Genomic DNA, 20,053 nt, shown 5'->3' with positions numbered 1-20,053 from the left:
GGACTAAGGTCCCTGTTAGGAAGGATTTGAGCAGCTGCTCCCTTAAAATAACCATAAAGTCTGAGCCCATGATCAGCCATACACAGACCAGCACTTCTAAATAGGCAAGGCCCTGATCGAAACCACAAACACTTTTTTCCCCACAAATCCTCCTTTCTTTCTGAAATTTGTGGCCTTTCTGCAGCAATATTGTAACTCCTATTAGCAGTAACAGTCCCAATTTCAGCCCTTTTAACAACCATTCAGTCAAGAAAGGCCAGTGTATGGCCTGGCTCTAAGCCAAGGTCTGGGGATCTTAAAACAGATTGTATTAAGAGTACAGCTGAGTATCTGCTCCAAGTAATCCCAAAGCTGGGCAAGTCTCAAGTTCTGCTTCAGAAACCACACTTGTGATGAACAGGTGGCTCAGCAGCAGCTCAAATTCAGCACCCAGTGCTGGAGAGGCAGCTGTGCTGCATCTTATCTTTGGGAACAGCAGGGAAGCAGTGCTCTAAAGAAAGCTCCAGAAGGGCCACAAGAGGATGTAATGTGATGCTACATTCAGCCACCACCAACAACCTGGTGCCAAAGACAAGGAGAAAGAAAGTCAGCAATGGTGGCTTGGGCTGTCGACAAAGCAGGAAAGCCAAGCCACAGCTAAGTTGGTAGGAGAGCAGGAAGAGCTGGTCTTTGCATCTCAGAGGGATTAGGAATGGTCTCAAGCCCTCTTCTCCTTCAGCTGCACACAATGCCAAGGGCTTCCAAGCAGGCTGTCAGCTCTAGACAGTCTGGGCAGATCCACATTCCTCTAGCCAGCAGGACAGCCTGGTGTTCAGGAACAGATGTCATTTGCCTCTCATGCCACCAAGGGGGCGAGCAGCAGGCAGCATGCTGTCACTTCAGGTCTGTGCAGAGATGCATGCAGGCAGTGAGCATGTCACACAACAGTGTCCCCTGTGCGACTCTCCAAGCCCCTGACACACAGTGCTTCATCTCAGCCACCACACCAAGCCAATTCTCCATCTGTCAGAGCAACAAAAGTTAAAGCCAGGTGAACTTGGCACCATGCAGGCTGACAAACCCAACAGGCTTTTTCTGCTCTCCCAAGGAAAATGCAGCAGGACTGTTCAGACCTCTCTATGCAAACAGAAAAGCTCCCGCTGAGAAAGACAGATCAGCCTTGTGTTCAAAGCTGCATCCAAGTGTTCACTGTGACACAGAATTCCAGTGTGCTTTACAAGAATAAAGGCACACTGGAATTGTAGCACCCACCATCCCCTCAGCTATGGTAACAGAGCTTTCATCAGCACCAAAGAAAGGAGCAGAGCTAAAGTCAACTGAGCTCTTTGTATCACCCCAGAGCACTTCACTCTGGAAGGATTTGGGTAATTAAAGAGAAGGAAACTGCTAGCACTGACCTAAAGAACTGCAGCTAAATACCACTTCATCACAATGACATGCAGCAGTCAAAAAGCCAATGTCTCTGCCCTCTGCATCTTGTTTACACCAAGGTCAACACTTACCAATTCACTCCAAGGAGCTCATAGCCCTGCAGACCTTGCTGGCTCTCTGACATCTATTTCAGGTTACAATGGCAATTCAATAATATTTTTAGTAAAGATTTAGGGCATGAGGTGAGAAGGAAAACTTGTTTCTGCCAGCTCTTTGTGTTAAAGAAAAACAGGAACAATCCCAGTAGTGACATTAAGAGCTTGTGGGACGACCACAACCTGAGTTTTACCAGAGCTTCAAAGTGGCCAGTGATCCTCAAACAGAAATCTGCATTTGCTCATAAGCTCTGCTCTGCAAATATTTCCTCTCATACTCCTACTTTTTAAATTGCACAGGAAACAAACTGCCTGCCACCAAAATATAAAGCATTGCTGACTGACAGACTTCCCACTTGGCATTCTCTTGACATCAGCAGTTCCACACCAAGGACCTGGGAGTGCTGCCTGTACCAGATGAACCCAGTTTCACAACCTGACTAACTTTCAGAGCCCACTGACAGCTGGGGGAGTCACAGCTCCATGGAACCAACACAAGGTTTAGTTGGCAGCAGACAGATAAGGAGACACGACAGCTGCTGACTGTGAGGAAAAAGCCTTCCACACATAGCTAACTCCAACAACTTACTGCTACATTTTTCAGTCCCTGCCTCAAAAAATCAGAACATTAGCAAAAACCAGCTGCCCCCTGTGCTCATTCTTTTGCAGCACTGTTTTTAAGCAGACTAGATGAGAAGGCCCAAGTGTCAGCATCATCAGATCCCTGTTGTGATCACTGAGCAGACAGACCCACAGGCTTAAGAGGTCATTATCTCACCTGCAAAGTTTTTATTGCCACAAAGCAGACACAAATTTAAAGGAATCAGATTTATGCAAAGTCTTTGCAATCACTTTCATCAGCTATTCACAGTGAGAAACCAACCTTTCCATAAAAGTGTCAGGGGCACACAGGTTTTGTTCCAGTAGCTCTAGTACAGAAGTTTGCTCCAGACAAGAAACAGGGCACTTAACTGTGGAGTGACATTTTAAATACTTTCAGCAAAATCTTTTTGATACTTGTGCCCTGCAGAAACATCTATTCAACCAAGGCAAAACAAAGCACATTTTTTAAATGCACAGCTGTGGTGTACTCCAGCTCAGCTCCTTTCCTTGGATTGTTTTACTGCAGGGCTTTACATTAAATCAAAAATTTCTCCAGGCCTTTCAGGAGACAGGACAACATTCTCTAACATGCCATAGTCTGTCCCAAAAGAAACTCGGGTCAGACAAGGAAGCAGCCTCAGGCTTCTCTGGGAGTTATGCAAAGAGGACTTCCTCCCTTTTTAGGGAACCACAGCCCCTTTCTTCTGCCACCAGAAGACAATCATGCTCTGACAAGACCTTTGGATACCTCTGTAAATGCTCTTGCATCCAGTAAGACTTCTCACACAAGAGAAGAGCCAGCCTCAGAGCTGCAGAGCTGTCATGTTCCTGCACTCACATCATCAAAAGAGAAGACTGGCTGGCTTTTTCCAAGCCTGACTTGTTCCAGGTTTCTCCTTGCTCAAGGCAGGTGTGTCACCATCCATCTGAAAGCAACACATCACTGACTCAGCCTCTATGGGAGTGGAATGAGCCTGTAAAACCAGTCCTCACAGGAGCATCAAGAGGACTTTATGTCAGTTTGTTTATTCCACAGGCATTTTAGTGCTGCTGCTTTATTCTTCCATTTGAAAGCAAATCAAAGATTAGAGATTTTTTTTTAGAAAAAAAAAATAGTTTCTAGAAAAATACTGTTCTTAAGCACCCCTTATGCTGAATAATGAGACCTGTGTGTCAGTCAACCTGGGTTTTACTACAGATCCCCCCACTTCTGCATACCCTGGGTGGATTATCAGGACCCAGCATAAGACCAGGAATAGGAGCCAGCTGAAATGAAGTGTTAAGGTTCTTATGAGAAATGGAACTCCAATGGCCTGGTTAAGCAGCCTGTCACCATGAAAAGTTTGTTGCTTAGCACTGTGCCACCCACTACAGTTGGGACTTTACAGACTTCAGAGAGATTTAATCTCTCAGACTGAATAAAGCCTGTCTGTCCAGCCTGTACAAACAGAGGGAGCTTATGGGGTACAAGTCCAGTCAGTCTGCAGTACCCTTAAAGACAAAATTAACTGAGAACTGCACTCTGTCCAAAGGTTACTTGGTGAAATACTTTGGCAAAGAAATCACTAGTGGAAACTGTGTACCAAGAGGCAAAGCTCTGCTTGCCCCAAGGGTGCCAAAGCATAAAAAAAAAAAATAAATCATCACAGCAGATTTGCTTTTCCAACCCCAACTTGAGATCCCATCAAGTTTAACTCTCATATCCCACCAGAAGAGGACAAACAGCTGCAAGGGCTGGCAGAGCAGTGCTAACTAGCTGGTGCTGAAGCAGCCTACCCTGCACTGGGTATTCCCAAAAAGAGAAGCCCCTGGCCTGTACAGGAAGGAGTCAGCCTGATGCAGGCCTGCCACAGGACTGCTGCAGCCTGGCAGTAACACAGAACAGGATGACAGAGGCACTGGCAGGGAAGTAATTTTCATTTGCATAGCCCTCCATTAATAGAAGAGCAGAAGGCCATTGAAATCAGGCAACATTTTTAGCATCACCTTCCCCTTTTCTGGTGCTTTTTATTATATATTTATAGCAAATCTCTTTCCTTTCCAAAGGTGAAGAAATGCAGCAATAGTGTAAATTTAGGTTGGATTGTCACCCAGTGGCAGAAAAGGAGAGAGCAGCAAAATCTTCAATTCCAAAGTATCAATGCACTTAATCACACAGCTGCTGAAGCAACCCCTTTAGTTCTTCAAGATGCAAAAGCTCTTATTTAAAATTATAATGCTTTGGGTTGGAAGGGACCTCAAAGACCATCAGGGACACTTCCCATGAGACTGGGTTGCTCAGAGCCCCCTCCAGCCTGGGATTGAACACTTCCAAGTGTGAGGCATCCACAACTTCTCTGAGTAACATGTTCCAATCTCTCTGCTCCGTGATCCTGCCAGGCACAGAGGTGAGACTGACAGGCTGCAGCTCCCCAGGACTTCCTTTCTTCCCTTTTTTTTTAATGGGGGTTATTTTCCCCTTTTCTAGTTGGTGGGAGCTTAACTGGACTACCACAATTCCTCAAATACAATGGATAGTGACTTCATCCATCAGTTCTCTCAGGACCTGTAGATGCATTTTAACAGGTCCTGTGCACCTTCCTGTTCCTCAGATGTGATCTAAAGTGTGATCTACAGTGGGTGATTCTTCAGTCTCCCAGGCCCTGCCTTTCCTTTCTGCAACTCAGGCAGTGTGGCTGGAGTAATTCCTGGTGGAGAAGGGGGCAAAACACTCATTGAGCACCTCAGCCTTTGCCATGTCTCCAGGTAATCACATCTCCCCTTTCCTTCCAGAGAGGGTCCTCATTTTTCCTAGTGTTCCTTTTTATCACCCACACACCTGCAGAAGCTTTTCTTGCTGTCCTTGTTGTCCCTGGCCACATTTAATTCTTTATCTCCTCTAACTTCATCTTTACCTTAACCTTTATCTCCTCTCCTCCCTTGCTGCTTTGAAACCTCTCTGTATTCCTGCCAGGCTACAGCCCCTGCTTCCACCTTCCACAGGCCTCCTTTTACTGTCTGGGCTTCTCCAGGAGCTTCCTGTCCATCCACACAAGGCCTCCTGGCATTTATGGCCCAAATCCCTCTCTATTGGGATGCATCACTCCTGAGCCTGGAAGAAGTGATCCTTGAATATCAGCCAGCTTTCTCTGGCCCTTCTTCACTCCAGGACTTTATCCCATGGTATCCTACCAAGCAGATCCCTGAAGGTGCCAGTCTGTCCTCCTGAATCCAGGGCAGCAAGTTTGCTCTACACCCTCCTCCCTGCCCTAGGGAAGTTGGACTCCAGCACCTCCTGATCCCTGCAGCCAAGGCTGCCCTTGAGCTGCACATTCCCCCTCCCTGTTGGTGAGCACAAAGTCCACCACAGCCCCTTCATCCCTGACTCCTCTACAAAACTTGAATTCTTGTCTGGAATTCCTTTGTGCTGCCAGCCATTCCAGCCACAAAATGCAACAGCGCAGGCTTTCCTTTGCAATAGCTGGCAGCAAAGCACTCTCCAGATTCACCAGGTAGAGTGTCTGTTAACAGAGGAAGTCCCTGGACATGCATCCATGAGCTACTACTGCATTCCAAAAACTGCCACCAAAGCCTTCCTCATCCACCAAGAGTAGGTTTTACAGATGCCCTTTGAGTCCACATCCATCTTCAGACACCAGTCTTCCCCAAAATCTTTACCAGTTTTCACAGAAAGCATGTTGAAGAAGATTCCTGCAGCTAGCCCTCTTCTCCCTGGAATGGTCACATAATGAAGAGGAGACTTTCAGGACCTGGTAAAACATGGAAGAAATACTACAAACAACCCTTTTCAGACCCATTGGAACTAGTCCTTAGTAACATAGAAAATGCAACTTTCAATCATCATCTGACCTCAATGCTATAAAGAAACACAGGAGCCCACAGGTAACGATCCAATTTGATTCTGCATGTTGATTAACAGTTAATTGCAATGTCTGATGTTACTTACACAGGCTGGGACTGAAGAAACCCAATGGCATGACTAGATTCCTAGGCATGTCCTGGATGTTGCTGCCTCTACCACAGCACCATGGTAGAACATTAGAACATGCACTGTAATCACTCCTGGACAGGAGGCACTAAAACAGAAATTAACACATGCAAGCCACCCTCTTCCACCCAAATCACACACAATTCAATTCCATCCATCACAATTCCTTCCAGAGTAAGAGGACACAGAGTTGCATTAAAGGCGACATGATGGTGTCTGTTCAAGATGATTCCAAACAAGGCTGGGCACAGGAAAATCAGTGGATTTCCTTGGAGGAACAAAGAACTGAATGATGATGCCTCCCCATAGTCCTCAGATATGAACAGTAACACAAGCCAACTCCAGAGCATGAGCAGTCAGCCAAGACAGAGGACAGGTACAGCAAACTGCATCTCTTCCTATGGCCACAGTGCTCCTGCACCATAACAGACTGTCTGTCACTTTTTGTCACACTTTTTGTCACCTGGTCACGCACTGCCTCAAGCACATGCTTCCTCTGCACCTCTGGAGCAGCACAGGACAGTGGGACTCATCATGGGCAGGCAGTTAAACATGCTGGAGATCAAGTCTGCCAATATAGGGAGAGCGGAAGGATCCCAGGTAAAGGTGCCCGTTGTGCTCGTGTGCCTCGCTGACATAAGCTACTGTCACTCCAGTGGGATCATGGAAGCTTCTTTTGTAGGATCCTGTCTCACTGAGTTCAACAACAAGGCTATATTTGGGTACAAACTTAGTCACAGTTTCCTGACTCAGCAACTGGAAGAAAAGAAAGAGAAAGAAAATCAACAAAAGGTTTTGCTCTCCACAATCTGATCTCACACATTTATACAGGCAAAGACCACTCCACGCTCCTCAGAAGCAGCAGCTAAGAACACAAGGACACAATTTGAGTGAACACTCTTACACAGGGTTAACACATCAATATCTGTAAAGCCAACTTGAGAAGAAACAAAAGGATCAGCAGAAGCTCACTCTAGTCCAGAGGCAGGCTGAAAGGCTGCTCACACAAGAGACAGCAGCTTGCTCTGGTGCAGCTGATGCCAGCTTCCCACAGCATCACTCAGAGCTCCTGCACTGCACCAGGAGAGACAGGGACAGCACAGACCTTGTTCAGCTGGAATGAAATCCTAAGCACTGCTTGCTCTTTTTTTTTTTTTTTTTTTTTTTTTGAGGACAGAAGTATTTTCAATTCTTTGCATTGTTTAAAAAGCACCATGCTGTTTCCTTAGCCTTTAAAAAAACCACAGTATCCCTGCTCATCCGAAAGCGGGGTGACACAAAAACAGGCATAAGTGAACCAGAACAAAGTGTCACCTAACACCATCCACAACGTGCACACTGTCTCCTAGGGTGCCTAGGGCAGTCCTGGGAACAGCTCACACTTCCCAAATGCTCTTCAGACACCTGGCAATAAGCAGTTTAGGCACTTCAGGTGAAGTCTTCACATATCCAAATGAAGATCCTGTCTTGCTGCATGGTTAGACATAGTCTCTTTTTCTTTCCTAAGATCAAGATGGAAGGCAACTTAAGAGATGTGTACCTGCTACTCAAAAAAGCAAATGTTAAATTTTACTACCTATTAATATATAAGGGCTGTTCTACCAGGGCAAAGCAACAACAGTTTTAACCATAGCACCTAATGTTTTTTTAAATCTTCCTGTGAAGAGGAAGAAACAGGACAAACAAATATTTACCACTTCCATTCCTCTACTAAAGGTGATATTTTTAAATAAAGTTCTTTCTAATATATTTTTTTTTACCTTAAATATCATCCTTTTAATCCATGTTTTTTCAGATAAGAAGTCCAACAAAGAAAAACCAGGATTGGGTCTCACAGCTGCCATAGCTACCCAATATCCTCCAGAGCTGCTTAACCTGATATTGTCTGGAAGACCAGGCATATTCTCAACAAACATATCTGCTCCACCTTTCATCAGCCCAGACACATAATACCTGAAAAGTATAGATAATATAGTATAGTATAGATTAGAACATCTAAACACAATCAGTTTAAATAATAAATAAGAGTCCCAATATTTAAAAAAATAATTTTCCCCCATTATTTTGGTAGAGGGAAATACAGCACTGCCACACACTTCTCCCCAGGAAAAGTCAGCTTACTCCACTGTGCTTAAGGATCCCATGATGGAAAGATTATGCAACCCAGATGTTTAAAGTGAAATTTAAAAATGAAGTATTAAGGAAGGTCACCTTCTTTGTCATTTTTAACCAGACATAACTGAAGTGTAGGGTTTCTTTTGTCATTCCATTCATTTATTTAAACAACCCCTACACAGACTAGTAATAATTCCAAAGTCATACTCACCTTCTGATTCTAGCCATGGTTGTCTCCAGCACCAGGACAAAGTCTTCTGCAGGAGAGAGCTGCACACCATTGGGAAACCTCAGCCCCACCATTAAGACTTTCACTTCTTTTGTCACTGTGTCATATTCAAGGAGGCTGAAAATAAACAATTTTTGAGTGAAGATGAATATTTATGCATCTGCATTTCATTCTTCAGGCATTCCATCTTTTCTCACATGCACCACATTTAAGTTAAGAAGGCAGAATAGCCAGGAAGCATTTGTTTATGAACACAAGAGAAATAACAAGGCACTTGAGAGTGGCAGCATTTATGGAGGATTTGTGCTGAATGCAATGCTAACCCCTTCACTTTTAAAACAAAGCTCCATGCCAGACCTCTTGAAGGAAAAAGGGGAATCTCATTTGTTTTGCTGCAGGTCTCATTAGCAACACCCACACAATTCCCTCACCCTCCCCTGTGCAGTGCAGTGTTTACAAAGGTGGGTTTATAAAGAGAAAAAATGTGAAGATCAAGGAAGTGGTGAATTGCACTCCTACAGCTGAGCTGACAGCAAGTGAAATGCCTTGGTGTCCAGGGTGACATTATGATGCTTGCATCCCTATTTGTGCATTCTGTCTTTGCTGGATATTATGTTCTGTGCCTTCAAAATTGCTCTGAAGAGTGAAAGTTTGGTTTTGTTATCAGCCTGCTCCCCCACGGCTGGCGGGACACGCAGACGGGGCAGTACCTAGTCTGCTTTTGCTTCTTGCTTTGCTCTTGCTCCTGCTTTGCTCCTGCTTTTTGCTTCTGCTCATTAGTTAGCTTAGCTAAGCAGTCCAAATTGTTCCCTGGACTGTTTTTCCTTTCCCTTTTTTGGAACCACTCAAACCTGCTCGGGACTGGGACCTGGGAAACACTGAGAGAGAGTTTGCACCTTGTGGCTGCAGCAGCTACCCCAGTGCTGGAGGGACTGATAACAGAGTGACCACCACAGGAGAGACTTTCTGAATTTGTCATCTTTTTTCAGAGCGGTGTCATCTGGTATTGTTCATTTTGTGTGCTGGGGGGTGCAGTGCCTGTTAAATAAACAGGTTCTTTCCACTTCTCTCCAAGAAATCCTTCCCGAACCAGTTTGGGGGGAGGGCCATGTGGATTTGCTTTCTGGAGAGGCCCCCTTTGCAGGTTTTCTCCCAGATTTGCCCTAAACCAGGACAGGGAAGGAGATACTTGCCGCCCATCATCTGTGCCTTCCATAAGCAGGAACAAGTAGTCTCGTCTTTGCCATTTACTGCTGGAGTCAGTGAAGTAGATCTTCCTCCCATCCCTGGTCACTGTAAGATCGTTTACAAATGACAACTTCTGGCCTTCTATCGGTGTATTGGTTGACACAAGCATCTTTGTTTCACCTGGACACAAAAAGAAGAAAAAAAAAGACACGCAATGTAGCCACACCAAAATGCATCTCTCTTCCCTTTTTGTAGATCTGGGTTAAAGGGAAGTGAAGAGCTTCTTACTACCACAGTGAGATCAAGGCAGAAACAAAAGTACAGCAAACATGACAAAAGGTTTTATGTATCAATCTTTTTCTTTTCCTTTTATGAAAACCAAAACAGCTACAACAGAGCTCTATTCATGGATCCTAGGATACCAATTTTAACAACAAAAACTATGTAATGCCAGAAGGTAAGTCACTGGTAGCTCTGATCCAGACAGCCAGACACAGAGAGGAACTGATTGCTACAGGGAAATAAATATCAAGTTCTTGCATGACTCATTTCATCCAGACAGCTTCAAATCACTTCACAAAAAAACGCAGGTATTGTTTTGCCTGCAGCATCTGGCAAAACTGCAAATGAAGCCCAGATTTGTCAGTAGAAGAAAACTTTGGAGCAGAAAAGTCATACCTGTATCAGGATCAACTTCATAGAGTCCATAATAAGCATCAGCCACAAACAGGGTGTGATTTGGCCCCACTCGCATGCCAAGCGGCCTTCCACACGCCGGCTCATCTTCACGGCCTCCTAAGGAAACAATTTTAAAATGGTTTTCCAAACAGAAATAAACACAAGGCATTCAGGGTACCTACACAGGTGTGTTGGGTCTGGCTGAGATGAAGAGCCCTCCCAGTGCTGTGCTTTGCACAGGCAGTTAAAAAGGTGTTTTGGCTACTGCTGAGCAGGGCTGGCACAGCATCAATGCTCTCTCCAGCAGGCTGGGGGTGGGCAAGATCCTGGGAGGGGACACAGCCAGGACAGCTGACCCAGACTGACCAAAGGGACATCCAATGCCACATGGTGTCAGCTGAGATATGAAAGCTAAGAAAAGGAGGAGGAAGGGGAAGCAATTATTATTTACAATTGCCTTCCAAAACAAACTACACGTGCTGCAGCCCTGCTTCCTGAGAAGCAGTCAGACATCACTGGCTGATGGAAAACAGGGAATAAAATATTTGAGGTTTGGTTTGGTTTTTTTCCTTTGCTTGCACATGTGACCTTTGAGTCAAACTATGGCTAATAAAAACTCTATGGCATACATATGGCACATACATTCATTTAAAAATGATTCCTCCTTTACTAGGTGGGAGTGAAGCAGATATTCCCATGCCATGTTTTCACCAGTCTAGAGATAATCATAGAATCTGTCAGGCTAGTAACTAACAGCTGCCCAAGTTGGAGGAGAATCAGAATTTTGGATTTAACGAAATGCTTTTTCTCCAAAAGAATCAGTTTAATGCAGATTTGGGGGGTTGTGTGCCCTGTTTTTATAATTAAATAATTTTTAAATTAAAAAACCCTTTATTTCTCTGAAAAGGTCCAACATTGTCATGAACAGCTAGTTTCTCAACACAAAGACACTGAAGACTTCCATATGAGGAAGAAAGGGGATTCTGCAAACCTGAAGAATTTAGATTAATTCAAGGAGATATTTGAGGCCTGAGGAGTTAAGAACTTCAGAACATCAGCAGTCTGAATACCTTAGCAAGAGAAATTTTTGCAGAAGGCAGATGGCTACAGCCTTTCCACTTCCCTGTTCAAGGAGCACAAAAGTCCAAGCTCCCCATTACCACTTTGGCCCCAAAGAACCAGGGCAGCACATCCTTCCCACCTCTCCCAAGCTGCTCAAGTCCAATGGAAATGAGCAGGACAAAGAAAGGTGATTCTTCACACCCACCCCCACCCACATTCATGCCTAAATCCAGTTCCCCATCAGCTGTCCTACCAAGGTTGTTCTACTTATCAGGCAGCCAAGAGAGTGCTGCCAAGTCAGCCCAGAGTCTGATCATGTGAGTGTCTAATGATGTCTAACCATCCACATAAAATTACATAGAATAAATGATGGACATGTCAATGAGAGCTAATAAGGACAGCAACAGTTCCTGACCTTAATTTCTAACTGGTAATCAGCACAGGGCTGCAGGACCTCAGGGGAGTTTTTGTATCTTTGCCACAAACAAAACTCCCATCAGTCCCAACAACCACCAGCCAGGCTTCTCAGACTGCCCAGGCACTGCTGAGATGGACATTAAGCTCCCCACAGAGATGGTTCTGTAATAAATAAGCTGCTACCAGTTTGCCTCACTCAGTTCCAGAAATCCCATTAAATGAAGGAAATAATTTGTTCAGAAAGAGGTGTAGAATTCCACAAGAAATAACTGCAATTTAGCAGTGAGAAAATACCAAGGCTGGATCTCTGCTCAAGCAAGTGCAGCTGCAACTCCCACTGTGCTTACAAAGACAGGAAAGGAAAGAGGTACAACAAAATGCAAGGCAAAATTCCATAGATGGGGAAGGTGACATTTATATTCAAAAATCTCTAAGTAAGTTGCTGTCCTTCTGTCTTGGGTAACCCAAAAAAGGTGTATTGTATTCCATATCTTCCCTACACCAACCTGCCCAAGATGACTGCTGTCCCTTTAGAACCCAGGAGCTGGAAGAACCGGGGTGTTTTAGCCCAGGCTCATGGAAGCAGGTGACCTGGGGTCTCTTTAAAAGAGAAGGAACAGGCACACAGAGCTCCTCTGTTCTCCCTAGGGCTTGGGAGCAGAGGCTGCAGCTTTTTTTGGCCAGGCTGCCAAGAAAGTTGTCTGGGGCAGGTTCTCTGAGTCAAGGCAGTGCACAGCAGCCTGGCAGGTTTGTTTATCTCCAGGCTTTGGAGGATTCTGTAACATCCTTCTGGCTGCTGTTGCCAGGGGCAGCTCTATTTCTGGGCCAGGGAGGAGGTTTCCTTCAGATCTTTTTTTGCTGCTGCCACCCAGGACAGCTCCACCAGCACCATCCCCTCTCTTCAGGAGTCCCAGCCCCTGACCCAGTTCCAGCTGCCACTGTCAGGAGAGTTCCTCTCAGGTGGTGTGGAGCAGATGGATCAGCAGCATTTGACTGGTTTTGGAGTGGATTCTTCTGTTTTGTCCTTGTTCCCTGGTGGCTGTTGTTTGGTGGATGAGGGGGCTCTGTGATCATGGAGGCTTGGTTGCTGTTTTTCTTTGTCAACAAGATTCAGCACGTTTGTATCTAGTGGTTATTACTGTTATCTTGGTTGTTGCTGTTTTATTTTTCAGTCAACTGCTATTTTTTCACTTACATCTTCTCACATTCATCTCTCCTTACTGGTGAAAAAGGAAGGGTTAAAAATACAAGGAGAGATAACTCATTTTGGAGTGTCCAGTCTGTATAATTGTTTTAAGCCAAGACATTTTCCCACTCACAAATTAGCTCAAGTTCATTCACTCACACTTTAGTGTGAGTTTAGAAGTCCTCAGTTTTTATGAGGTAACTTCAGCTCAGAATCTCAGTAACTTCAACCTTCACAAATATTAGACCAGGTTGCTGCCCATTTTTTTCTTAAGATAGATGCTTCTTCTGGATGGACTAATGGGAAAAGGAATGTAATTTGTGATGCACTTCACTCTTGTCTTCCTCCCAATGATAAGATGCAGGATTTTCCACCAGCACACCATCCATGGTGAAGGCTTGGTAGTCATGACACAAAACCTCCTTGCATTATTAAATTTTACAGCTGGAAACTGTGTGCTTTGCTATCAAGACCACCCATTTCCATTCTTTTGGCCCTCTGTTGTACTCTTCCTTCAATGTTCCAATATTTTCACTCATACTTCACTGATACAAACACATTAATATTTCTGCTACAAATTTCTGCAGAACGAGATGTGCACCTGCAATCCAGACTGAACACAGTTTAACCAACATATGCCCTTGACCCAGACATTTTCAAACACACTGTGCTCAGGAGCTGCCACTCACCACAAGGACCATGGCCAATTCTGGCTATTGTTTGTATTTCCCCATCTTCAATTTTGATAATCTTCCCATCAGCTGTCCCAGTAAACAGAACATCTGCAAAAACAACTTGTGTGATTAGGTTGATCACAAAACAATACTGGCAAGCATCCTTCTACTAGCATGAAGTAGGGAATAAGGATACTTCAACATTTATTCACAGAAAACTTATTCCCAGTCAGGTTGATTATTTCACTCATAGGTCTGCTGTCCCTTGCAGGAAGGTTTCCATAAAGAGTTTCCAATGAGACTGATGAAACCAGGCAACATAAAGAATCAACAGCTTCAGGTAATCCCTTTAGCACACTGTTAGCAGATACAGGTAAAAAAGTGTAATCTGAGGGAAGAATTTACAGTAGCTTCTTACTGGGTAATGTACTTTCTTACAAATATTTCACTAATAAATTAGAAGATAAAGTAGAAGGAAAATAAATTATATGGCACCTCCTGAGCACCTCCTGCACTGAAGGACCTTTCAGTAAAGGTTAAGAGTAGTTCCAAATCTTACCCCTCCTTCAGGAGGCACAAGAAACAACTCCTGCACAATGCTGGGTTCCCACTAGGATCTCATGGCATCAGAAGCACAGGGAACTGATTAAGGAATTGCTCAGAGGTGGCATGGGTTTGTGACCTGGGAAGAACCCACCTGCCACAAGAGGAAAGTACAGGATGGCACCTGTGTTGGTTAGATTTCTTGCAAGAAGAATCTAAGCTTTGAGTTATTAATATGGAATATGAGGGAGTTATGAATGTGGGACATGATATTGTGCAACAGCATTAAAATGTAAATAAGCTATTTATCAATTTGAGATTTGTTTTCTGGCATAAAAGCAAAGATCAACACCACAAAATTCAGCTCACTAGGCAGCAATGAGCTTTAAAAGAACAGGTAGTTGCTTCTAAATATTAATTCCCAGTTAAGAGCTAGCCAAATGAAAAATGGGACCACTTCCTCCAAATGCAAGTAGCCCCTGACTACACTGCTGATGGTCTCAGTCCTGGAAGACAGGGATTTTTAATGTGACAACAAGATTTATTTCAAACTCATGAAAGAGGAGAAAAACAGTATAGAGAGCCTAGTTTTTTTGTATAACACAATTACTTTTAGAAAACCTGCACATTGAAAATAACTCCCAGAGTTTGTTACCTAAGAGGGCTACTGCTGAACAAACTCTTCCCAGTGGAACAACGTTTAAAGAGCCTTCTTTAGAAGCTGCTTTTGCCAGTGCTTACCCCCAATATTGACAATGGACTCTGGTCCAACCAGCTGGTTTTCCCACAGCCGTTCAGCTTTCCGTAACTTGGTGTTGGGCTCTAAAACACCCGTCAGGAGGGGAGGCTCCTTCAAGCTACAAAACAGGAGGAGCACATGATCCTTTGCACAAAACGCAAACATTCTTGAGCAATATATTTGACCATTTTTTCCCCCAGTTTGCCAACTCCTGCACCCCTGAGTTATGCTTTACATAAAGCATAGTTCAAAAAGCGTTGCAGTAGCTTGAGCACTTGGCCTTCAGTTCTTGTCTCACAGAAGGCAAGAGTGCACCTGTGTAATTACAAACTGCACTGACAGCTTGGGTAGCAGACAATAATTTTCTAGATTAATGATTAAAGAAAGTAATTCAGCTCCTTCCATGATCAGCAGGGACACATAACTGCACAAGATGGCTCAGAAACAGACTGGGTGTGAATAATATTGCAATCACTCCCCAGTTTCTCAATCCAGAGAGAACCACTTTGCACTGTTAACTCTCTTGTTTGCTGAAACACAACAACAGAGCACACAGGAGAAGTTAGGCTTCCAGAACATTTGCTTCAAAACAAAAGAACCTTTTACCTTATGGGCTGAGGGTCTATAGGACAATCCAGGAGAACAGTCACTCCAAGCAGTGGCACAGCCACAGACACAGCCAAAGTCAGGAAGGTAACACGGAACACCTTGCTGCTGTAAGTACTGCCAAAACCAAACAAGAAATAGGATTAATATTGTTTTCAGATACAAGAGTCCTCCATATATCTGCAGCAGCCTCTTTTCTTCAGAAAAGGAAACAGAAACACTTTTGCACAACCACCATCCCACCTTCAAGGTCCATTTTGAACATATTAGGATAAGAGAAAGGTCTCAGGATACTGGCATAAAAGGCTGAACATTTTTATGTGAAGGTTTCATTCATGCTACAAGTCACAGCTGACTAAAATTAAAACAAACAAAAAAAATAAGGCAAACTAAAACAAACCACCTGAGAAACAGGATATTTTGGTTGTGGTTTGGTTGGGGTTTTTTTTAACTTGATCTTTAGTTTTGGTAATGGTTTCTATCCAGCACAAGTTTTGAATAAAAACTTCCACTAAAACAACAAACACAGAGGAATGTGTGCTTAACTTAGTGAGCACTGGTTTCAAACTCAAACCCCAGAACACAAAAGCAATTAATTAGCTTATCTTTATGCATTAAAACACACAATAAAGTAAGTAAAATTTTCTTCCACGGGAGAAAACTATATCTGGCTCTCTACAAGTTTTAGAGGAATCAATCAGGCATTTACAGAGAAAAGCAGAGAGCCAAGCCAAACAAATGCTAGCCTTGAACTGGAAAAGCAGCACATCTAATTTTAGCTGTTCTGAACCATGCATTGGCCCAGCCAGCCAGGCTCCTGACAGGATCAGTTAAATAAAGACAAACAGTGCCTGGTGGTGCTGCACTAATCCCTGAACCACTTCCACTGTTTTGTCCTTCATTAGTCAATTATCCAGACAGTAGGAAATATGAAGCACTGCCCAGAGCACAGATATCCCAACTGGGCAGCTACACACATGCACTTGTGGTACTGATATCAGCATCAAGGTAACCTTTGGGATTATCAGCAAGAACAGCAAGGACAGAACTAGGCACAAGGATTTAGGTAGGATTTAAGCACCTCCTGCTTTAACAGTAGATGTCTTGGGGAAGCAAAAACCTCCCAGTCTGTGTCTCCTTGGATCTGGAATAGAGAACAGGGCGTATGGATAAAAGGCAATCCCCAAGTTCACAAAAAGACTTCAGCCTTTGTTCTGGTCTGTCCACTGTCCTTCAAGAGATGAAAGCTCAACAATGTAAGATTAAAAGTACTGTCAGCAGACACCTGAGCATCTCTGTGATAGCTGAGAACAGCTCCCACAACTGGGAATGAACAGGGACAGAATGGGAACTCATCTGCCAAAGCCAACCTAATTAAAGCTCCTAAAAGCATGACTTAAGTAAGGGCCATACTTCTGATCCTCAAGCAACCTTGCAAGGAACTGACAATAAAGGAAAAAGGCAGGAAGAATAAGATGACAAGCAAACTCACACTTCAAGCCTGCAAACTGCAAGACCTAGTTTAGACACTGCTGAAACAACAAGAATTTAAATAAAACTCAAAAGCTTTACAAAAAAGTCATCTACTCAGAATCCTTCCTAACCTACACAATATTGAATAGTGACAACTGTCAGTCACTGGAGAGAATCATTGAGGTAAAGGTTCACTAACAGTGAAACAGAAAACCTTAGTCAATTGTGTCTCTGTGATTAATCCTACATGGCCTGCGGCTCCAAATCCCAATAAAGCATCTTACCAGGACTCCAGCTATAATTACAGCAATTTAGTTGTTACTACAACCAAAAAGCCAAGCCATTAAACCAGCTCTTGAAGACAACAGTAAGCTGGCAGAATGCTACCATGGGTCACTACAGCCAGGAGGCCAGGCTGCCTCATCTCCTTGGCAGAAGAGTTGCTGGGCTGGAGAGAAAAACATCTGTCCTCAAGAGTTTCTGCCATGGCTACCAGCCAGAAAAAGGCCAGGCCCAGGAATTTCCTCCACTGTTTTCATACAGAGCAGCCCCAGTGAATACTCTGGGTCAGTGATAGAGCCCAAGAAATTCAACTGATCTGAACACCAAGAGAGGCTGAAGGCAGGAGGAGCAGCCTCTCAAGCTCAAGGGATGCTGATGCCCTCCTCCAAAAACAAGGACTGAGTGCAAGCCATCAGTCTTTCATTCTCATGACCTCGAAGGGGCAGAGATAAGAATCTGCAAAGTACTCAAATCAGAAGAGGTAATAGATGGTGAACAGAAGTATTACAAGTCATCAGCTACCTTATGCAATGAAAGGCAAAACAAGCACTACCACTCCCTTTATTACTGCAACTGCCTTTAGTCACAATAAAGTGATTTTTTTGTAAAACACCTAAACAGAAAACTGTAAATAGAATATTTTTTTAACTTAGCCACAGACTGTTTATTAGGTCAGACACGTGCAGATCAGCTGAAAAAACTGCAAACTACTCTTTAAACTATTACCAAGACATAAACACACTAACCACAATTACACAGGACTTAATGACACCCACAACAAACCTGTACAAGCCACACTGGGATAACTGTTATTTCTTGCCTGGCAAGATATAACGAGAGAGGAGAAGAGAGAGGAGAAGAGAGAGGAGAAGAGAAGAGAGAGGAGAAGAGAAGAGAGAGGAGAAGAGAGGACCAAACCGATTTTTTTTGTTGTTAAAAGCTGTTCCTGCAGGTCGGCAGAACAAGTGGGGCGCTGTCCCAGCCCCTCCTCACCGTCAGCCCCCTCCAGGAGCAGCAGGAGCACCGGGGGTACCGGCGGGTTGGCACCAGCGGGTGCCCAGCACCAGCCAAGCCGGGAAACCGCGGCCCCGCTCGGCAGCCCCCCAGTGCCTCCGGTGCAGCTCCGGGACAGCCCTTCCAGCCCCTCCCCGGGCACTCCGAGCCCGGCCCGCCGCTCCCCGGGCCCAGCCGAGCCATGCAGGCGGTGCCTGCGCCCTCCCTGGGCCCTTCCGGGCAGCGCTCCCGGGGCCGGGCCCAGCCTCGGCCCTGGAGCCGCAGAGCCACGGCGGACGCCCCGCCCGGGCCCCCACCTGCCCTCCTTGGCCTCCTGCGCCGGGCTGTCCTCGGTGATGACCTGCGGGCGGAGCGGCCGCCGCTGCCGCAGCCCCTCCGCCTCATTCATCCCGATCCCGATGCCGACCCCGCGGCCGCCGCCGCCGCGCACCGGAACCGAAGCCCCGCCCCTCAGTCCCGGCCCGGCCCCTCAGTCCCGGCCCCGCCCCTCAGGGTTACGCCCACCATCCCGGGCCACGCCCTTCAACCAGGACCACGCCCATCCCCCGGGCCGCGCCCTACAGGCCGGCCACGCCCCACTCAAGCCCCGCGGTTATTCACGCGGTGACTTCCAGGCCCTGGGATGGCAGAAAAGCTTCCCAGAAAAGCCTTGACCGTGGCAGATGCTCCTAAGCACGTGCCAGAAGTTATTTCCTACCATAGGAAAGTTTGGGGATTTTTGTCATTTGGGTACACTGCCATACACAGTGTGGCTCTCGCTCATTCACTGGGCCTCAATTACAGACATTTTTTTGGGATTTTGACGTATGTCTGAGGTTTTTAAACAGATTTCCCTGGCAGAACAGTGTTTCCTGTCACCTTTTCTTTGTAACCACAAGAAAGGCACGACCAAATTTCCTCTCTAATATGAAAATGTCTCCAAAAAAATATTTCCGATTTTCTGATTACTTAAGCTTTTACTGACTCTCACCATAGTCAAGTTGCTTGGGTTTCCTTTTCCTGCTTGAAGCCAAGATTCAGCTTCAGACTAAGGAAGCACCTCTGAATGCCATGACTGACAGCATTCAGAGCAACCTCCTTCTGCAAGGAGCCACCAATGTCCAACTCCCTGCCAGTCCAACAGCAGGGTGATGGGAATGTCAATGTGGGAATGTGCTCAGTCAGTTTTTGAAAGCAGCTGTTTGTGAAAAACACCAATGAGTTGTTTTTAAAATTTTAAAAGTTTAATAGTAATAAAATGGTTATAAAAATAGCAATATAATTAGAGTAATAATAATTTTGGACAATTTGAATTTGGACAATATGAGCCAACAAAAACAAAGAGTTACAGACAGTCCGGGTACCTCTTTCTGGGCAAAATAAGCCTGAAAAAGGACCCACATTAACAGAGGATTAACCCTTAAAAGCAACAGCCTGTTGCATATTCATACACCTCATCCATGATGCATAAATTCCATTCAAACACAGGATTCTGTCTGGGCAGTGTCAGCTTCTTCCTCTAAATCCTGACGGCGTCTTCAGCGCTGAGTGAGGCAGGAAGAAGTTTGTTTCTCCTGATAATGGGGCAATAAATTCTTTTTCTCTGAAAAATTTAGGTGTCCTGTGGCTGCTATCTCACTGTGTGTCCCTTCTTTAGGAAAAAAGTATCCTACATAGCATAGTTTCTATTTTAATATTTTGTTATAACCTAAAACTCTATTTTACACACTACTTGAGAGAATTAATACAGC

General features: G+C 44.8%; 1 protein-coding gene across 3 annotated transcripts; it reads right to left on the bottom strand.

Annotated features, from left to right (window-relative positions):
- Nucleotides 1–6,012: 6,012 nt before the first annotated feature.
- On the bottom strand, nt 6,013–18,778 carry APMAP (adipocyte plasma membrane associated protein). Of its 3 annotated transcripts, none has more exons than XR_009485667.1 (10): nt 18,620–18,778; nt 15,555–15,671; nt 14,951–15,066; nt 13,682–13,774; nt 10,328–10,444; nt 9,655–9,829; nt 8,444–8,578; nt 7,878–8,070; nt 7,432–7,619; nt 6,735–6,873 (listed from the first exon to the last, which is right to left on the bottom strand). XR_009485667.1 is itself a non-coding variant. In XM_059840785.1 (9 exons), exons 1-9 carry the CDS (start codon nt 18,709–18,711, stop codon nt 6,664–6,666), a joined length of 1,248 nt encoding a protein of 415 aa, XP_059696768.1. In that variant the 5' UTR covers nt 18,712–18,778; the 3' UTR covers nt 6,013–6,663. The 3 variants fall into 3 exon arrangements, 1 of the variants encoding a protein (XP_059696768.1); XR_009485668.1 differs by having other exon boundaries at nt 6,738–6,873; nt 7,522–7,619; XM_059840785.1 differs by lacking the exon at nt 7,432–7,619 and having other exon boundaries at nt 6,013–6,873.
- Between the last annotated feature and the right edge of the window lie 1,275 nt (nt 18,779–20,053).

Source organism: Haemorhous mexicanus, chromosome 3, assembly GCF_027477595.1.
Source record: "Haemorhous mexicanus isolate bHaeMex1 chromosome 3, bHaeMex1.pri, whole genome shotgun sequence".
Lineage (NCBI taxonomy): Eukaryota > Metazoa > Chordata > Aves > Passeriformes > Fringillidae > Haemorhous > Haemorhous mexicanus.
The sequence above is the reverse complement of the archived record's forward strand: the minus strand, read 5'-3'. Positions and strand labels throughout refer to the sequence as shown.